At 35.5% G+C, this 19828-nt stretch overlaps 1 protein-coding gene across 14 annotated transcripts in view; it reads left to right on the forward strand.

Moving 5' to 3' along the window:
• The window catches only part of SYNE1 (spectrin repeat containing nuclear envelope protein 1), a 317016-nt gene that overhangs the window by 85527 nt on the left and 211661 nt on the right, over positions 1–19828 (forward strand). For all 14 annotated transcript variants that reach the window (XM_055810929.1, XM_055810939.1, XM_055810935.1 and 11 more), the window contains 12 exons: positions 218–325; positions 1107–1244; positions 2401–2565; positions 5656–5768; positions 6309–6477; positions 9454–9550; positions 11076–11278; positions 15027–15191; positions 16636–16788; positions 17233–17376; positions 17708–17881; positions 19565–19723. In XM_055810929.1, coding sequence (XP_055666904.1) covers positions 218–325; positions 1107–1244; positions 2401–2565; positions 5656–5768; positions 6309–6477; positions 9454–9550; positions 11076–11278; positions 15027–15191; positions 16636–16788; positions 17233–17376; positions 17708–17881; positions 19565–19723 — 1788 coding nt within the window. The remainder of the gene's footprint in view (positions 1–217; positions 326–1106; positions 1245–2400; positions 2566–5655; positions 5769–6308; positions 6478–9453; positions 9551–11075; positions 11279–15026; positions 15192–16635; positions 16789–17232; positions 17377–17707; positions 17882–19564; positions 19724–19828) is intronic.

Genomic DNA, 19828 nt, shown 5'->3' on the forward strand with positions numbered 1-19828 from the left:
CAAGTCTAGATGCTGAGTCCTCTTATACTTAGGAAGTGCTTTTCAGTTACACTGTACAAAGGTAAGTGATGAGAGATTTGGGCCTGGATGTTGCAATGGCTTTCACTACAACTAATGACTTTGCCTTGCTAGAAAGGTGTTAATTTCTGGACTATATCTGACACCTCTACTAATAGGCTGCAACATTTTTTGTGTGTGTGGTTGTACTAAATCATAGAAGGAAGACAGACTGATGCTGAGAGACCTGAAAGTGTGGGCAGAACAATTTGAAAGAGACTTAGCCCGAGCACAGGTGGCAGAAACAAGCTTACAGGAGAAATACCAGGTAAGCAGTAGGGAAAATTGTGTATGATGACAGGTTTGTCATCAGTATGTGTAACATGTACTGCAGTATTTTATGCAATCTGCAAGTCAGTATACTGTAGTTTAAAGAAATAAGGAACCAAACTGTCTTGCTTTTTATTGGTGGAAGAATTATAATGTCAGCTCCAGCTTTGCTGCACAGAACAGTGCACAGATGGTTTGCCTAACACAGAGCTTTTTCTAGCAGTATGAAGGACTGTCCTAGTTAGAAGCGAGCATGTGTCTGTACAGTCCTTCCAGATTCTGCATGATAGAGCTCAGATAGGAGGTATGGCTGAAGGCTGGATGAGGTGACAGGTGGAGAGAACAGGGCTTAGAGCTTCATTTTTAACCCCTCTCTTAAAGGTTAATGTCTAAATCAGCAAGACAATTTTTGGCCTAAATTTTCTCCTGAAACTCATCTGTTCTCTAAAAGCAGCCACTGTCTGTCCCAAGTAGCATTTAGTCCATTTGCTAGTTTATCTGATCAATTATTATTTCCTTTCATATAGGATTCAGGCATCTGATTACTGAAGGGAAATACAGAAGTCCTACCTGTATTTCTCTGGAGGATTCTACAGTCTATTAAAACCGTTAATAAAATGTAATTCAGTGTAAATATACAAGTTTACTGCTACTCCTCATTGGGAAGGATTAGGACTACTATCCCTACAAAATTGCCATAGATTGTAGTACTCCATAAATGTCGAAGAATTTAAATCTCGGACTCTGTACTACATTGATTTGATTTTCTCTTTGTGCAGTCGTTTAAGCACTTCAGAGTACAATATGAGGTAAAAAGGAAACAGATTGAACTTGTAACCCAGTCATTAAGGAAAGATGGTAAATTATCACTTGATCAAGCTATGCTGAAGCAAGCATGGGACAGAGTTTCTTCCAGGGTAAGCTGAAAATTATTATGCTGTATTATTTTTATTAAATTATGAGAATTATAAATAATTCAGACACCTGTTTGCTGCTGACCTTAGTAGGCGTTAGGAACATAAAATGAACAAAGTTTTTAGCACTGTTGAATTATTTTGTTTTCAGAACATTTACTGCACTATCATCTTTAATATTGCTCAAAAGTAGAATATGAACATTAAGAATAGGACTATACTTTGAGGCTTCCCTTTATTTGAAAGCATGCTAACAGTGCTTAATCCAGTTTAAAACATTGCTGGTAAAAAATAAAAAAGATGCATGCACAATGCTCCTTCATAAAACAGTGTTTTAATGTAAATTGCTAGTTATCTGAGAAATTCTAATACGACATTTTTAGTGTAACTGAACAAATTTATGTGTAATACTGAATAATTCATCAATAAATGAAGCTTCAATGCTGGTTTTGACCTGGTTGCAATAATAATAAATTAATATTAGTATTTGCGATAGTAATTTTGTAATAATTGAATGAAAAATACCAAGCTAGTTATATTGTTCATCCCAGATAAGAAGTTATTAAATTGTTATTACTCAATTTGGAGGTTTTTTTAATGTCACATATTTAACAGAATTTATGTTTTACAATATTCTGGAGTTTGGACATAATTTTCACTATTTTTTCACTCCCATAACTGAGATTGCCAAAAAGGCATAGTACTTTACTGCTATATTCTAAACTCCACAGTCCTTTGAGACTCATTTGCATTTTACACATAGAAGATGTGTTCAAAATAGAGATAAAAAGATTTTATGCAAAAGCATGAAATAAGTGAGTGGAAGAAGGTCTCACATCCCTTGCTGTGCCTATTAACTAAAGACATCCCAGATCTTTAGCTTGTCATTTGTCCCAGTTTATATGTGGTCTGTTCTGTAACTCAGTTACCTTGCTGGAAGGAAATACACAAGCCAACAAATCCTTACAGAGATTTTTTTTGCCCGTGAGAATGCTGTAATTTCAGAACTAATGTGAAGTAATATACCTAAGTTTATGTCTCAAACATACTGTTAAGTGGGGGTTTTGATCTTACAGTATAAATTCTGATTTTTCTCAAGATACTTGTTTGTATAGTTAACCAAGGAAGGAAGTCCAATCCTCTTACTTTTATTTTCTAGCTACTTGATTGGCACATACACCTTGATAAATCTCTTCCTGCACCTTTGGGTACCATAGGTGCTTGGCTCTATAGGGCAGAGGCTGCTCTAAGGGAAGAAGTAACTGTACAGCAAGCTCATGAGGAAACAGCAAATACAATACACAGGAAGCTTGAACAACATAAGGTAGATTTGCGTGCATTCATTCTGTGCATTATACTTCATTGTTTCCAAAGCTGTAAATGATTTATATCATACAAAGAAAGATTATTATTTCTAGTTTCTGTGGGTGGTGTCATCTCGATGGTAGCTAAAGCTAGGTGTCCTTTAGCGATGACATGAACTGTGGTATCTGTGTATCTTACAAGTGATATTCAAAATTGCTTTTGAATGTTCCTGCTTCTTCCATCTGAAAGATACCAGGTATTGACATTTTAATTATGGCCCTCTTCTAGAATTTCTGTTGGTAAAATTCTATAGGGAGCACATAAGTTGGGCATGCTGTTCAATTAATATGGAATTATTAGGTAAAACAGGAAAAGAGGGAGCAAACATACTAAGTGTGCTAATAGTGTAGGTGATATGCACTGGGGGAGAAATTAGAATTAAGTGAATTTTTATAGTGTTGTGATAACAGATAGCATAAGAAGTCCCTTCTACTGTGCTAAACAGGAAACTTTCCCAGATTAATTTAAATAACTTTACTATTATTCTTTGCTGAGTCCAAGTTCTCATTTAAAATCAAAACTGTGAGGTTTGTCTGTGCATTTACGTAATATATATGAGAGAAATATAGACAGAAGTTGTTAGTGAGATGATAAACTAAACCAGTAAGTATGACAGAGAAAGGAGAAAGGTGGCGTAAAGAAGGGCTGTACTTGCAGCAGCAAGACTGTAACAGTTAATATTGCTTTTTTTCTCTATTACTACTATTTTAAAACTTGATTGCAGGGTTTTTTTATTTTTTGTGTTTCGGATATGGGTGGAGTATTTTATTAAAAAGCAATGCCATGTAATGAAAAGCTGAAAAGTTTCATGGTCATTGGAACAGGTGTGAAAGATAATGGTGGTTTAGCTGGAAGATCAGTTGGGTCTTCTGATTACTCTTTATTACAACAGTGGCAGCGCTTCTAACTTAAGCAATGGCTAAAACAATTTAACAAAACAATATTAAAACCTATGAGAGAGATATTGTTTTCTTTCAAGGTCTGATCTCTTGTAATGCTAAATTTCATCAGCTTTCTTGTTAACATCAAATGTTTCAGGATTCATAAGATTTGACATTTGTTTAAAACAAATCAAGTCAAGCACTTTTTATTCTTATGAATGCTTTAGACCTCATTTTAATAGATTCATAAGAAACACAAAAGAGTGTGTCCTAAACTGTATTTACTTTGCATCAGAAATGCTGTAGTGAGTGATTTCTATGCCAACAAATAAACTTTGATTTAGGTTAATCTGTGCCAGGGGAATTTTCCCATGGGAGTGGGATGGGGAAAGCTTCAAGAGAAGCATGTGTAATTATGTCTGTTCCTGGAGTTTGTTTTGTCGCTCAGATTTGCATTGATGAATCCTAATGTGCTATTGGATAGTACCAGACATGCATTAGTTTATTTTTTTCAGTCCTTGTTTCCTAGGAGGTTGTTGGGGTTTGTTCGGATAACTCTGCTGCTTTCTCTGTATGTTTTTGTTACTCTGTATGTTTCTCTGTATGACAATGGGTTATTTTAGTAAACTGTATAGCTTACGGCCATTTTGAAAATGTACCAGCTTATTTGGACAAACCTTCATGGAATCAGGCAAGCACTTAAGTTTATTTTATTTAATATTGTCACCAAGATCCAGAAATTACAGACAATATCTGTGCTTGTTGAGGATCATTTTGCAGAGCAGGATTTCACTTCATGAGAACACTATCAATGTTTTCATGGGCTTCCAGCTGACACATGAAACTAATGGGTTTTATTTTGGCTCACCAATACATGTTAGGAGCACCCCTTTTTGTGTGACACAGTCTCAAATACAGCTAGCTGAGATACTTGTTGCAAGTCTTTCCTTTATGTTAGTCATAGGATACCCTTACTGGAGATTTTACCATGGTAAAATCAGTGCATCACTTGCATCTGAGAAAGCCTAGTTCATTTCTTGTCACAACAAGGTGTTGACTGAAGTGGAAAACAATGAAGATACCGGTGGGTTAATGGGGATGGTGGGACCATTTGGTGAGATGAGCTACTGAATTAACCACTAATTTCTGCTGTGCAAACACTGTACATTGACTGGGGAGAAACCCTTCCTCAGCACCTAGGAATAAATAGACAACTGTGATCAATACACAAGCCTGCATTTTGTTCCCTCAGGTGAGAATGAGGGACGTTTGTATGATTTCCTTTGCTAACAGGCTTCTGAGCACTTTGTGCCAGCAGCTGTCTGTATGCAGTAAAATCCCCGCTGTTCTGTGTCCTCTCAGCCACTGGGGACTTAACGTGTTATTGTTACCGTATCTCTTCAAAGACTACTGCCAGTCATTCATTTTAATATGTAATCTCCAGGAAGCCCTTTGAAGCGGTGTTGCTTAGTTACAGTTGGAATGTGCTCTGCTGTAAGGTTTTTGCTGGTACGGTTCTTATCACAGGAATACAGGTCAGGTACCACATTCTGCATTAATTCGTGTAATATAGAGCGAGCGATTCTGAAATCTTTTGATTCTGAGAGAGTGAAAAGTTCACTAAATATTGAATATGTACTTACATAAGGAGCTGTGGATCTTCTGCCTATATATAGTGGAGTAGATTAGTTGCTGAAAATTTGAATCTATACTTAATAAAGGTTAGTATCTGTTATGAAGATGTAAAGAGTAAATTCAGCAAGATTGTGTTGTTGTGATGTTAGAGTATTTGCAGACTGCATTTCAGGGATTATTTAATACGGTTAAGAGTTCTTGTTTTATTAAACCTTTGCAGTGTAGCCTCTGTTTTAAAATTTTCCATAATTGTTAGACACAGCTTTAGCAAAGCATCTTTTAAGGGGGATCCCTATGTAAATGTTCAAGTTGATGTAAATGCTTTTGTGGTATGCATAGCCTTGCATGCAAATGTGAGAGCATGATCAAATAGTTAACTACATTGAGTCATCAGTGCAGGCTTAAAATTGTGCTTATTAGTTAGATAGCCTACTGTGAGCCTTCTCTGATTCTCTCCTTCTCTCTCTCTCTCTCATTCTCTCTTATTCTCCCTCTCTGCACCCCACACCCCACCCCCCGCCAAATCAAATCAGGATTTGCTGAAAAACATAGATGGTCACAAAAAGGCATTTCATGAGATCCACGGGGCCAGGTCTGTTAACGGAGTACCTGTTCCACCTGACCAATTAGAGGATATGGCAGAGAGGTAAGGTTTTCAATCTGAAATAAAAACCCTCTGTGAATGAAATGGAACCTGTCTCCTTTTTAATTTATTCATGTAGAAATCACTGTCTAATTATGTTTCTCAGTGGCAAGCATGAAAAAATTGAAAGGAAAAACCTCCTAGAATATACTTTAAAATATACCGAAAAGCCTGATGCTTTAAAGATTGATGAGAATCAACATAAGCTGTGGGTTTGGGAAGGGGATACTTTCTTACATTGATCCTGTTATTATTTGTCCCTGGAAGAAATGTTATGTAACAACAGCTGGGATACATGTGAAAAGATAAAAGAAAAATGACTTTGCAAAACTTAGCAACAGATGTAAACTGATGATTTCTATGAATAAATAGAAATGTAATTGATTTGCTATTCAAGATCTGTCATCAGAGTGATCATCATGCATAATTAAATGTAGACTCTGAATTAGGTGAAAGATTAGAAAAATATCTGAACTGTAACTAAAGCTTTCATTCTCTCCTGCAAAAATGAATATTGCTATTACAGTGTGATTCATTTTATAGGTTTAATTTTGTTGTTTCTTCGTCTGAGCTCCATCTGTTGAAGATGGAGTTTCTGGAACTGAAGTACCGTCTACTGTCACTTTTAGTCCTTGCAGAATCAAAGTTAAAATCATGGATTATAAAATATGGAAGGCGAGAGTCGGTGGAACTACTTCTTCAAAATTATATTGTAAGTTGGGGTCGTTGTCATTTTTTTATAATTACTTTTGAAATATTCATATTTCAGATTACTAGAAAGGAATAAAAGAACAGAAACAGAAATGAGACTTGCCAGTCATCAAATTCATAACTACATCCTTATGGAGTATCTTTTCAGAGGTGAATCTGTCTTCCCCATGGAGAAACTTTAGTCAAAAGGCTAAAAATGACAGTGATTCTCTTTGCACCATCTCTTAAAAAACAGAAATAATGTCCCAGCTGTTAACTGTCCAACCATCAACTTACCAAGCATAACTGGAGGTTCCAGATCCTATATTTTTACTTACCTTACACAGCAATTTCAAAGAACTCAATTTCATTTTCTTTTACCACTGCATAGATGGCCTTTATAGTGACTATACACAGTTAAGTACAGAGAGACGTTTTTGGCATGCAGTCCCTCACAGTAGTGTTTTATTAAAGTCTTCCAAATGAAGAAAAGAAAGAAGTTATGCTGGCTCTGTGTACTTGTTCAGTACACTGTACTGGTAGGGGAGTCATTATTTTAAAGAACATTTTCTTCTCCTGCTTAACATTAGTATATTATATCCATTACTTCTGTTCTGGAAGGAGATTGCTCTAGATCTGCATCATCCATATATCATGTTAAGAAACATAGGCTATTGACTTACAAATGCTGATTGATATGTTCTCTTTTGGTCTTATGCTGCTGCTGTATATTGTTAAATCCATGCTTACAGTGCCATGGGGCTGGTGGAATTGCACCATTGCTGCACTTCTACATTAGGGTGTGAGGGTTTTTTTTCAAAACCAAGGCTGGGCTAAATACTCTTTTCCATATCCATACAGGGAAGATTGCATAGCAACATTTAGTTTGGGATGAATTCATACAGTTACAGAACTATTCAGAGCCAGGACACTGTGTAGAGAAAGTTATTGATGCCCCCACAGTCTTAAAGATTTTATGGCTTTGGAAGAAAACTTCAATAAAATTTCTCTACAAAATGAGAACTGAAGACCTGTTCACATTTTTCCTGTGCTATGTTTAAACTTAGCAGTTAGGAACATATAAAAATTCAGGAATTAAACCTTATAGTAAACCTTATAGTCAGTGACTATATTAGTAGGAGATAAAAATGTAAGTCTGTTTGTCTGCCAAAGCAGACTGAGCAATTTCAGCATTCTAGGAACATGCATAGTTAGGATCTGCAGAGAATGTATGGCTGAAAAATATTTAGGTACTGTAGCCTAAAAATAAGTGATGGTTATTACTTTATCCCATTTTCTTTTCACCTGCCTGTCGCATCCTGGAAGTAAAGGTCAGCACAGATTGTACATAATCAGCCTGAAAAATATAGTGTACCAGTCTCTCAGCTGTAATGGAGATACTGGGTACAGATATCCATGGATATTAACCCACAGAACTGTGTTTTGGCATTGCTTTATTAGCACTTTTTTAGCACCATATGCTATATGGTTTTGGGAAAAGCTACATATTTTCATTAAGGGATCTTGTCAGATGGGAGACAATATTAATCAGAAAAATGTCTCTATTTAATTTTTCAAAATATTTCCAATTGCTCTTGAGATCAGCATTATCTAAGTCATTTGATACAGCCTTTTAATTTCTTGTATGAAGTCTTGCAGTTTTTGGCTCACAGTAGAATGTCTGTGTGTATAGGTTTGGCAAAAGTGAAAGTCTGGAGTTTGTCTCATAATTCATGGTAGAGCATGTAGTTCTTTATACATGCCAGATATTATTTTGAACCATAGAGCACAGAAAAATTCTGGTTGTCCTTGACTTCTAGTTTCCTTGGTTATAAACACATTTCTAAGTTATGTACTAGACAACCGGTGATTTGACACAGCAACTGTAAAATGTTTTAAAATGGAACATTTGTACATGTATACTGTCTGGCAGACTAATTTTTAAAACCATTTTTCATGTTGTATAACGTGATTTGATGAATACACAAAGTACACTGAACTTTGACTTCAACTGAAACCTGATTTTACCAAAATCACACTAGTACACATAGATTTTTTTCTCTTCTGACAGTCCAAAGCTTGCATAGACATATGTGAAATATACTTGCTTTAATTTTGTAGATCTGTAACTGAGGAGGCATGGGAGGTAGCATAAGTTAAAAAACCATTCCAAAACTCTAGATAATTACAATAGGTAAGGCAATATAAAAGCCCTGTAAAAGAGCATTTTTTCTCCTTTTTTTTTAACAGTGGTAGTTCAAGATACAGTATGCTTGCATAATTTAGAGATATAATTATATATCACACTTAAAGGAAGTAACATTTCTGAAAGACATGTAAAAAAAAGTGTCATTTGCCATAAGGCATAAATGATAAAGAGCCATAACTTTGTGACCAAAATATTTCCAGATAAATTATTAGTCATGCTATAACACATTAAAAAATAAAGGAAACCTGATGGATAAGTCAAATGTCTTTTATCTCTTAAAAAGAAATCTGCCTTTCTGAAAGGTTTAGTCGAGGAACAGTTTTTAAATTTTAACTGTATTTGTCATCCATATAGGATCATTTTCTTTTATATTAAAATGATTCCATTTAGATTTCAGTGTAAAACAGTTTACATTAAATAACTTTGAAGTTAATTGCTCACTTTCTGCATATTCAGTGCATCATATGCCAGTGAGTTTCACCAAGTCAGCAACTAGCAGACTAACTAAGAACATACTAATCATTCCATATGCAAAGTTAATAAACTGTATTTGTAAAGGGGGACTGTGCTGTACCATTAATCTGAAAAGGTGAAATCTAGGTATTATTTTATAATAACGATGACAATGTTTATGATAATTTAAATGTTATTTTATAATGATTAAAAAAATGAATGGAAGACTAATGAAGCAGAAATTTGTCATCACAGTCCTGATGTAATTTAATGGAAACTATCCATATTCTTAATACCTATCTTTGTTTTGTGTTGTAACTTTTTCTTTCTTTTCAGTCTGTTATTGAAAATAGTAAGTTCTTTGAGCAGTATGAAGTTACTTACCAGATCTTGAAAAGAGCAGCTGAAATGTATGCCAAAGCAAATGGCTCAGGTAAAGGCATATGTTTCTTTCGTCATGGGACACCATTTAATCTCTTTCGATATAAGTATCCTCTGAAAAGATCCAATATTTGTTTCTTCCATGCAGCAGAGCTGTAAAGCAGCTGCATTTCACCAGGGAGGCTACAGCCTCTGGTAGCAATTTCACATGTTTTCTAGCATGAAGCCATCTGGTACAGAGCTGCCTGCCCTCCTGATGTTAAAATTTCTTAATCCCAGAAGAGGGTAGTCACGTTCAGACTTCCTAATGGTCAAAGTCCGTGGTCCATGCTAACTTCCAGATTGTGTTGTTGATTTGGGCCAAAAGTGTGCCAGAGACCAAGTTAGGAGTAGGGAAGATTATCTTCTGGTGCCTGGAAAAGCTCCCTGGCTTAGCTTCATTTACTAGAAAAAGACAGAAAGTTGGTCCCATTGTTGTAGTAGCAAAAGTACCCTCTGATTTACTGAAGATTCCTCATTAACTGTGAAAACCTATAAGAGGAGCCCAAATGATAGCTGAAGTATGGACAGGCACGAGAAAACTGTGTAGCCAATTCAACAGCGGCCTTCTGTAATTCCTGAACACTGCTGAGTTCAGTGAGAATGCATGAGGGCAATATTTGACCTAGATAGTTACAGACATGAGATCACTTTAATCTCTGCCGGGGAGATAACGCAGTAATGTCTGTGGAGGATTGCTGCAGCTGCTAAAGTGGTTAGCAGGTGTGGAGAGAAAATTGATATCTTTTTTTGTTGTGAAATTTAAGTTGATGATGGTGACTCTCAAATTTTACAAAAGTAAACATTTTCTACAAGGTATTCTTAGAAAGAATGAAATTAATAATTTATTCGATGCTATTAAGAAAGTCCAGTAACAAGTTATTTTCTAAAGGGCAGCTACTCACTTCTATGAATTCAGAAACAGCAGTGCAAATTAGACACCTTATAAAAATTGGTTTTAAGTTATCTATATTCTGCATATTTTATGAAGTCTCAGGATTTCCTTGGGTCCTTTTTCTTCTCTCTGTTTTCTTCTGGTATGAGGACACGCTTGTTTCTTTATTGCCATGAGGAAAATACTAAAAAATAAATGGTAAAAATTAGCAGCAGTTTGGTTTTAAAGTCAGTGGAAGGAAGATCAGAATTCCATTCAGTACTTTTCAATGTAGATATAATATGTGTTTGTACATTATACATCTCTATTATTTTCTTCTTTTTTAGGGAAACTTCCTCTCTTGATTTCTTTTATTATAGATTGGAAATTAACACCACATTGAATATGCAGTATGACTGTTGTGATATAGCACTCATGTTTTTGTACTTTCCTTAGTCTTTAATTCACAACTTTTATTTCTTAGCTGTAATTTTGGACTAAAATTGGGCTGGGAACTGAGCATATGTATATAAAAGCTTACTAAAATAGAAGTTGCAATAAAATCTATTTCCCTGATGGATACGAATAGATAGGCATAACATAAGATTTAGCCTTACAGAAATAATAATGAACCAAAATAATCAATGTTTTTCCTGTATCTCAGTGGAAGAAGTTGAGAATGTGATGAAATTCATGAGTGAGACAACAGCACAGTGGAGGAACCTCTCTGTAGAGGTGAGAAGTGTAAGAAGCATGTTAGAAGAAGTAATTGCTAATTGGGACAGATATAGCAGCACTGTGGCAGGTCTACAAGCTTGGCTGGAAGATGCTGAAAAAATGCTGAATCAGCCTGAACATTCTAAAAAGGTATGCACTAACAGCTTATATATATGGCTATTTTGTAAATTATGAAATGTGCGATGTGTTTTTGCATTTTCTTAGGTTGTTTTACAAAATGTCATACAAAAGGGAGAGATTTTTTTCAGTTTCTGGCATACTGTCTACACCCATTATAGGTGTTTCAATGTTTGCACGTATAGCATGTACAGATATATACACACCGTGAAGGAAGGCACCACCTATGATAACATGGTTTGAGGCATCTTTGACATGAATATAGGGTAGCAGCATTGCTCAAAGATAGGAATGGTACGTGATTCACTCAAAGGCAAATACACCTCAGCACCAAAGTGCAGCTGTGCTGCATATGACAGAAAGAAAATTATTTTTTTCACTGATTTTTCTACCATATAGATGACATATTTTAATATTAGTTGCCTTCACAAGACAACATTATTAATATGCATTGTTATGTTTGATGGTTAAGTATTTAAAAGATTTCTAAAACACCAGGGAAATGGATTAGACAGTTCCTCTTGGGGACCTACAGACATAAAGATAATTTTGTTGTCTTTTTTTTTTTTTTTCCCTTCTCTTTTAATATTAGAGTAATGAAAGCACTAGGATTTATGTTTGTGAAACTTCAATAAAGACCCAGACTAGCTTGATTAATACTTCATTTAATAGGTGCTACATTTTCACCCAATCCCAACATAGCAACTGTCCAGCTTTTAACACCAAGGTATGGTTTTCATAGGTTGTAACATGTCAAACTGATATGACATCAGGAATGAGCATTTCATTTTATATGAAAAAACAGTGTGATTATTGGTAAAAGTTTGTTAATTTAAATTGAAGTAAAAGAATCAAATACACTTTTAAAATAAAAACAAATTGTGAAAAGGATTCAATAGTCTGGCATAATATAAATACCAACAGTTATTACTGAGCAGGAAGGATGACCTCAGCTGATGAGGTTGATCTTAGCTCCTTGTGTATGTTTTATGTAAGTAACTTGGCAGTGTTTAAAATGAAATATTCATATATCCATATATATGAATAAAACAAAAATAATTACTGCACTGATCAGTTTTATAACTTTACCTTTAAAGATTTTTAAAGCAGAAATCTAAACATATCAATACAGTATATACTTGCTTCTGAGTTCTAACCTAAATCCAGCAAGTACTTTACCATTCTAATATATGAAGAGTTTCAAAAAGCCTTGTGGAAAACCTTAGACATGAAAGCGTTATTCTTCCCAAATGCTAATTTCTTGTTAAAATTACATTACCTGAAAACTTAAAGATTACTGATATGTAACATAATTCACTTGTAGACTGGGATACATATTTTAAAAGTTACTTCTACTATTAATGTTGAATTTAGCACTCCACAGCAATAATGTTCACTTAGTTAAAAAGACAGTTCTGATTTATCAGTTTTATATTTGGTTATTAAACCCAAGAGCAATACTTTCATTGGTTTGTACAGTTAATATTAATGCAGCTGTCCGCACAGGCATCTGGGATACCAGGTGAAAGTTGATAACTATTGCTTGGAATATGGCATAAAACTTTTTAAAACATTTTCAAAGATTTGTTTTGTAAAACCACAAACATATCAGTAATACGATGGAAAGATTTCATTGATGCTCATTTGCAAACGTTACCTGCACTACTAAACCGCACCATACTGTATCCTAGGCAAGGACCATAGGAGCCCCTTACCATGCTGTCATGCTTTCTTCTTTCCATTATCTCTATATGATTTCAAGACTAGCAAGTACCACCATTCTTTTTGCAAAAGGAAGTGTCTTGTTGGCTTTCTCATTGGCTTCTGTTTTCAGAAACCTTATTGTGAACCTGTAGCACAGAAGAACTTGCAAAAATGATCAGTATGCGCTTGGTTTTTTTCTACTGCAAAGTTCTAGAAATTTAACAGTAAATGTATTAATGAACAAACCACTCCTTCTACAACTCATTTATTTACTTGCAGTACCTCTTCAGCACTTGCCATCATAACCCTGTTGTAACTGCACTCTCCTACACCTTTCTCCAACAGCTGTATCCAAATGGTATCAGGACTTCCAGATCTCATGTGGGGACTTCCTTAGAAAGAGCTGCATTGTATTAATTGAGGTGTGCTTCACAGTACATTCCAAACATGTCCAAATTTTACACATGCTTTAGGTTGACTTCTGAAATGGAGACAGGGTCTGAGGATGGTAATGCTTTGTGGAAATAGGTGTGTGAGAGCAATGATGCAAATAGTTTACTCCATGTGATTTTTCCTTTTTGACCTCTAGCAAGCCTGACCATTGGAGAACTGACCAGTGACAGATTCAGTACCTTTTGATTCCTTTTGGATGTGCTCACAGAAGGTAGCCTTTGCACAAAGCATGGGTTGTGCTCCACTGCGAGTAGAAGAAGATTCAAACTGCACATACAATTTACTGAGATGATTAAGTTTATTCACTGATATATCAGTTCAGAGCACCTGTACTCTACCGATCTCAGCTTTAGGAATTTAAAGCACTGTATGTTGTTCAATTCTCTTTTGAACAAATTTGAGCAGTATACATCCATTTGACTTTTTTTTTTCTTTTTTGTTGTATCAGAACTGTTTTTACATGTGGCTGAGTTCTGACAAGTATGAAGTTTGAGAACTGTAGCTCTGAAACTTGGCGTGACTGACAGTTCAGTTGAACAGGACTTTTCCACACCTGCCACTGAGCAAATGATTGCACGGGACTGTCACTGTCAGATGACCAGTCTTGGAATTATAGGGTAGATTGATAGTCATAAATAAAATGGGTCAGTGCCCCTTCCTTAGCCCTGAGGACCAAGTGGCATGGTTCAGCTTGCATCCTTGTGGCTACTCTTTCTTCCCTGAAAGAACATGGCCTTATAATGCAGTCTGTGGGGAACAGTCCTTGCTATGTGCCGTCCATTGAATTGTGCATCATTTGGAAGAAAGGTAGCAGGGACAAGCCAAAACCATGTCAGAAGATGTGGGCAATCATGGGACAGTGATTGAGTTTACTGTTTTTCTTTACTGGTATAGCTCATATAGCAGGCTCTGTGACTGGTAGTCAAAAGCCTGGAGATACCTGCCTTAGGAACAGTTGCCTGTCCTCTTGAAGAGTGAAAAGGGAGGGAGGGAGCTGGTCTTTGTCCCTTCAACCAATATATGCATGGGTACCTAGCTACAAGACGCACCGAAGCATTTGGCGCTATGGCTGAGCTAGGTTGTCTCACTGGAACAGTGGAAAAAAAAATCTGTGAAAACCGTCCCTTTCGCCTCCCCACTCACTTACTCTGAGACAGGAGGAAGCAATCATAAAGAATTATTCTCAGGTCTTCTGGGATGCCAGACCTTGGAAGGCTGCATATGGTTCACAGTAAGGGAAGAGTCTCTTTACAGTGTGTAAATGGCCCAGGTTACTATCAGCCCATACTGTTGCAAGACAGAAATTAGATGATCACTAACAGTATTTTGCATTATGGAGCTTTCTCTTAAGGAGGAATTCCATTAGTTTAACTGAAGCTACTCACTGAAGTAAAATGATCTGTAAGTAAACCAGTGGTAATTTTTAGGTTATGTTCACAGACATTAAAATTCTGTTACGGCATATCTGATATGAAGAGCTTCAGAGGATAATTGTTCAAAAAGTTTTATCAAGCCATAAACCGGTGATTAAATTTTAGTTTCATAATTAAGATAAAGACTAACTGAAAAAGCTTTGGAATGGTGTTTTCATTTTATTCTTCAGGATTTCTTCCGGCACTTACCTCATTGGATACAGCAGCACACAGCCATGAATGATGCTGGTAATTTTCTGATTGAAACATGTGATGAGACCATTTCCAGAGACCTTAAACAGCAGCTTCTGTTACTAAATGGAAGATGGAGAGAATTGTTTATGCAAGTTAAGCAGGTATGTGTTTTTGCTGTTGTTACTTTTAAATACTTCTTTATTTTTCACGTTATTTCCATGCAAGCAAGACAGATGTACCCCATTAGCAGGACCATAGGACAACTTACTAAGGTGGCTGTTTGTCATTATTTAAGTTAGAAATGAATCCCTGTCAGGAGTTTATTTTATTTGGGCTTTTCTTTTGCTTATCATTTTGGTTATACAGCTTTTTGGTTTTATTTTTGTACATTTTCAGGTAGTATAAGCTGTAGTTTTTCTTTATGGTCTCCTGTCTTGATACAGTGAATATTATTTATTCATATCTTCTACTATTCTTTGAAGAAAATTATTGGCTATTGTTATAGTAAAAGCTCTGTAAAGATAAAAAGTGAGAATGGTGAAAGTGAGTATTTTTACTGCTCTTTAATGAAAGTTGCATTCAATTATTGTACTGCAACCATAAGCAAGTACAATGCAAGCTAATTAATCAAATGTTTTCCCCAAGTCGGTCAGATATTGCTTCTATCTGGTGTACAGGGAGGCACTGATAGTAAATGAAAAACTACCCTTTATCTCACAGAAGAGATTCAACTGATTGGAAAACAATTGTTGTTGCTCTATTTGCTCTTAAAAAGCAGAGAAGATGTAAGCTAAATTACATAGAAGTATTTCACACCTCATAAACACATTAGAAAATACCTTTGCTATAGTCAATATACATCTAATGGTATTTTTCCCTTTGAGTGATTTTAAATAGCAGTTGCCTATTTGAAGATGCTGAATCTGTTTTCTTTACTGGCTTGGTTATTCCATTGCAGTGAAGGTAAACTGAAAAGCAAATAATGATTGCCCATTTTTCACTGTGACTTTTCCAAGCTGTTGGCTAGAATGTTCTCAGACTTTATTTGCTGATTATATTTAGGGTGATTCACTGTCAGTAATGCCCAGGATGTAAATGCCTTTGTAGAAGTTTTGTCTCACTGGCTTTTCACCATTTCTGTCATACAGCTTTTTCCACTTTCTAAGACCTGTGTTTCCCCTTCCTCCAGCCAGCAGTTCTTTTATTGACATTTCCCTTATCCTTCAGCTTCTGTAGGCTTCTCGTGTTCTACTCTCTTTGCTGAATTTTTAAAATTGATTCTGTAGGTAATGAGAAATGAAATGAGTTGTTGGTTCTAGGTTAGAAACAAATGAGACTCTGGTGATCTCCAAATGATCCCAACATTAAAAAAGGCTGACCTCTTGTATGAATGTTCCTTTTAGGATCAGCACTGTTGAAACTTACGCAGACTATTAGTGTCTAATTTAGATTAGTTTCCATTATTTTGTATTTTGTTGAATACATTTTTTTTCAGCCAACAGTTGCACTGAAAGCATGCTAATTCTCTTAAGTCATTACTTAATTGCCAGATACCTCATTTGGAGTGATTATCTTTTTGTTTCTTTTTACTTTACATTTTCTTAGTATGCTCGAGCAGATGAACTGGACAAAATGAAGAAGGAATACTTGGATGGTGTTGCCCATTTGACAGCTTTTATTGATGGAAGCAATAGGAAATTTTCAGTCCCTGTAGAAGTGTCCTTCCTTGATGTCAAAATGTTTGTGCAAGATTTAGAAGTGAGTGTCTTTCTTCCATTCCTTTCTTTATCCTTCATAAGAGAGAAACTTGTAAGTATTTAATTCTGATAGCATAAAATTAATTTAATATGCATTTCCATTATTTATTTTATTTTTTTTTTTTACCAGTGGTGCTTTTTTGTGTAATCTCTGCTATAGCTAATATAACTAATCGTATTCTATGAGTGACACTCCTAGAACACATTTCCAAAATGCTGTCCCACTGGATATTTCTGTGTAGTTTTAAATCACATTCAGTTGAACTGACTGATACCCTTTGGCACAGTTTCTGTGCATATGAAAGATGATCCAGTATTCACTAAAATCAGGAATGAAAACAATTGATAATTGGAATAGATATCTTTTCTCTCTTGAGAAGGACGTGTATCTCTCATGAATGCATAAATGCTGTTGTTGAAATAATTTTTGAAACATTTGTTTCAGAATATTAAGCAGAAATTGCCTGCAATGGAAGCTCAGTACAAAATGGTTACAAGAACAGTGCAACTTGTTACAAAAGAAATTTCCCAAGAGGAAGCAAATGAAATGCTTGGAACTTTGACAAGGATCAAAGAGCAGCTGAGCAAGGTTGCAGAATACTTTTTCTACTACATGTGTTGTAGACTGTTGAACTCATAAATAGTAAGCTGCCCCACATAAATGCTCAGATATATGCATTTGAGCCAACATATAGTAACAATAGACTGATTCAGGGTGAAGAACATGTTATTCTTTTAGACTTTAAGACAACCATTCTTAAATTTAATATTCTTTTCTGTAGGAAGTAATACATGATAGGATTGACCTATCTTAAAAGAGGCAGGTAACAACTATGTAAACCCATGTGCAGAGGAAGTTACTATTTATTGAATTTTACAAGTTTTTTTTAATAATTATTTTTCTTTCAAATGGCCAAAAGGTTAAAGAGTATACCTGTGCCCTGCTGTATGAAAGCCAGCATCTGCTGTCTCCACTGGAAGAACTGGAGAAACAAATCACACATTTTTATGAATCTCTTGAAAAGGTCAATGAAATAATTTCTATTGTGGATCCTGAAGAACAACCTACAACTGTTCTTAAACAAAAAGCCCAAGTAAGTTTCAAAACCAAAACCATCTTAGAAAGATCTGCTGCCTCTCTGAGTATTTACAATTAGCTTTCTAGGGATTTGGATTGCAACTTGGTAAACTGAAAAAATGTTTCTTCATATTTAGGCAGTGTAGCATATCCTGAAGACAGCTACGCATAAACATGCAAAGATTGAAACTTGTGTTCCCTCCTAGTTCCCATGGTTTCAATCCAAGAAGTAAATATAAGACTTCCCGCCCCCCCCCCCCCCCCCCCCCCCCCCCCCCCCATCTAGTGGAACTTGGACTGAAATATCAGAAATACATTGATTTTTTTGTTAAGCAGATGAAATAACATGATTGGGAAATTCCTTAGATTTTCTTGGACAATTATGGAAGTTTCTTGGAAGTCCAGAAGTGGTTTCTTTGAAGTGCATTGTAGTAGAACATTAACTTTCTACCTGACCAATAAGTGTTTCATTCTGGAAAAATTCAGAGCTAGTCGGGACTCACTAAAGGAGAATATGAGGATCTAACATAGGAATTGGTGTTCATCCTTGTGTGTGTGTGGTATGTAGCCTAGAAATAGTCCCTCAGAGCTGATGTACACATTTCATTAGAGTTGGATTTGTCAGGAAATATAAAGAAATGAATTTTTCATAAGAAGCTGAAGTTTTTCAAAGCCATTTAGAGTCCCTTAAAAAAAAACCAAACCCAACAAACATGGAACAAAGACATTTAATTGTGTGTGTGTGAATGTAAATTAGTTCAGGCCTATAATGCCTCTGGAGATTGGCCCAGAAATTGAACAAGAAGGGTCTTCTCATCCAGTGACTTCAAGCTTTGATCGTATTTTGATAAAAAAAAAGATCTGGTGAGCTTCAATCAAGCCAGTCCATTTATCTTACTGAGAAAATCCTCCTCTCTTTATGAACACCACCTGAGTTAAGTGTCCAACAAAAATACATGTTTCTTCCACAGTTATTTGCTAACCAAGGAGCCAAAATCTCCTCAGTTATATGGAGAGTGCTGGTTTCTGCTGATCAGAGAGTAAACAGAGATTTATGCTGATGAATACAGTGTTCCTTCAAATAACAGAACAGTTTCCTCACCATAGGTTTTTTTTAAACCTTTTTTCAGCCTGTGCAACTTCACATATCTTTTCTTTTCTTCACTGTTGTTTTGGTTTGGGTTTTTTTGTTTGTTTGTTTGTTTGTTTTTAAAGTATAATTCTCATTACTTAATGCAATTTGTAACAAAATCTGAATTCCAATAGCTGACATGAAAGGTTAATTTGCTGAAAGGCAAGAAAGGTTGACATCTCAGCCTGCTATTGAGAGTTGTTATTCTTATGGCTATTGTTTTCACTGCTGTCTACTTACAATTATACAACAAACAGAGACATCCCATAAAATTAAATCACAGAATAATGTATTGACCTGTATTCTCTAAAACTACCCAAAAGACTTTGGTACATGTCTGCATCTTTTTTTTTATAGATAGCTAGAGCTCTGTTTGGGTACAAGACTCTGCATACAAGGAGAAGGTTATATGATCTGTCTTATTGTGTGTAACATATTTTGTAGTCTGTCATATGCTTTAAATTCGTCCCTTTTGTTCTTATTATCAAAAAATATCTTCCTGTTATTTTGCCAAACTTTTTTCTCCTTTGTTCCTGGCCAGGGTGGATATATGTTTTTTTCTTTCAGGATCTGGTAGCTTATCAAGAAAACTGCAAGAAAGATTTATCACTGATTGAGAGAAATAGTCAGAGTATCCTGCAGCGTGTGGCTTCAAGTGAAGTGTTACAGCATTTCCATCAGTCAACATTTCAGAAGAAAGTTACACAAGTTCAGATTACTTTTCAGGTAATTATGCCATACTTGGTGCATATTTTTGAGCTACCATAGAGAGCTCACCTCTTCGCTGACAAGTTATTAATTAAGGATTTTTTTGTATTAGGTAGTAAGGGG

Source organism: Falco peregrinus, chromosome 7 (genome assembly GCF_023634155.1).
Source record: "Falco peregrinus isolate bFalPer1 chromosome 7, bFalPer1.pri, whole genome shotgun sequence".
Classification (NCBI taxonomy): domain Eukaryota; kingdom Metazoa; phylum Chordata; class Aves; order Falconiformes; family Falconidae; genus Falco; species Falco peregrinus.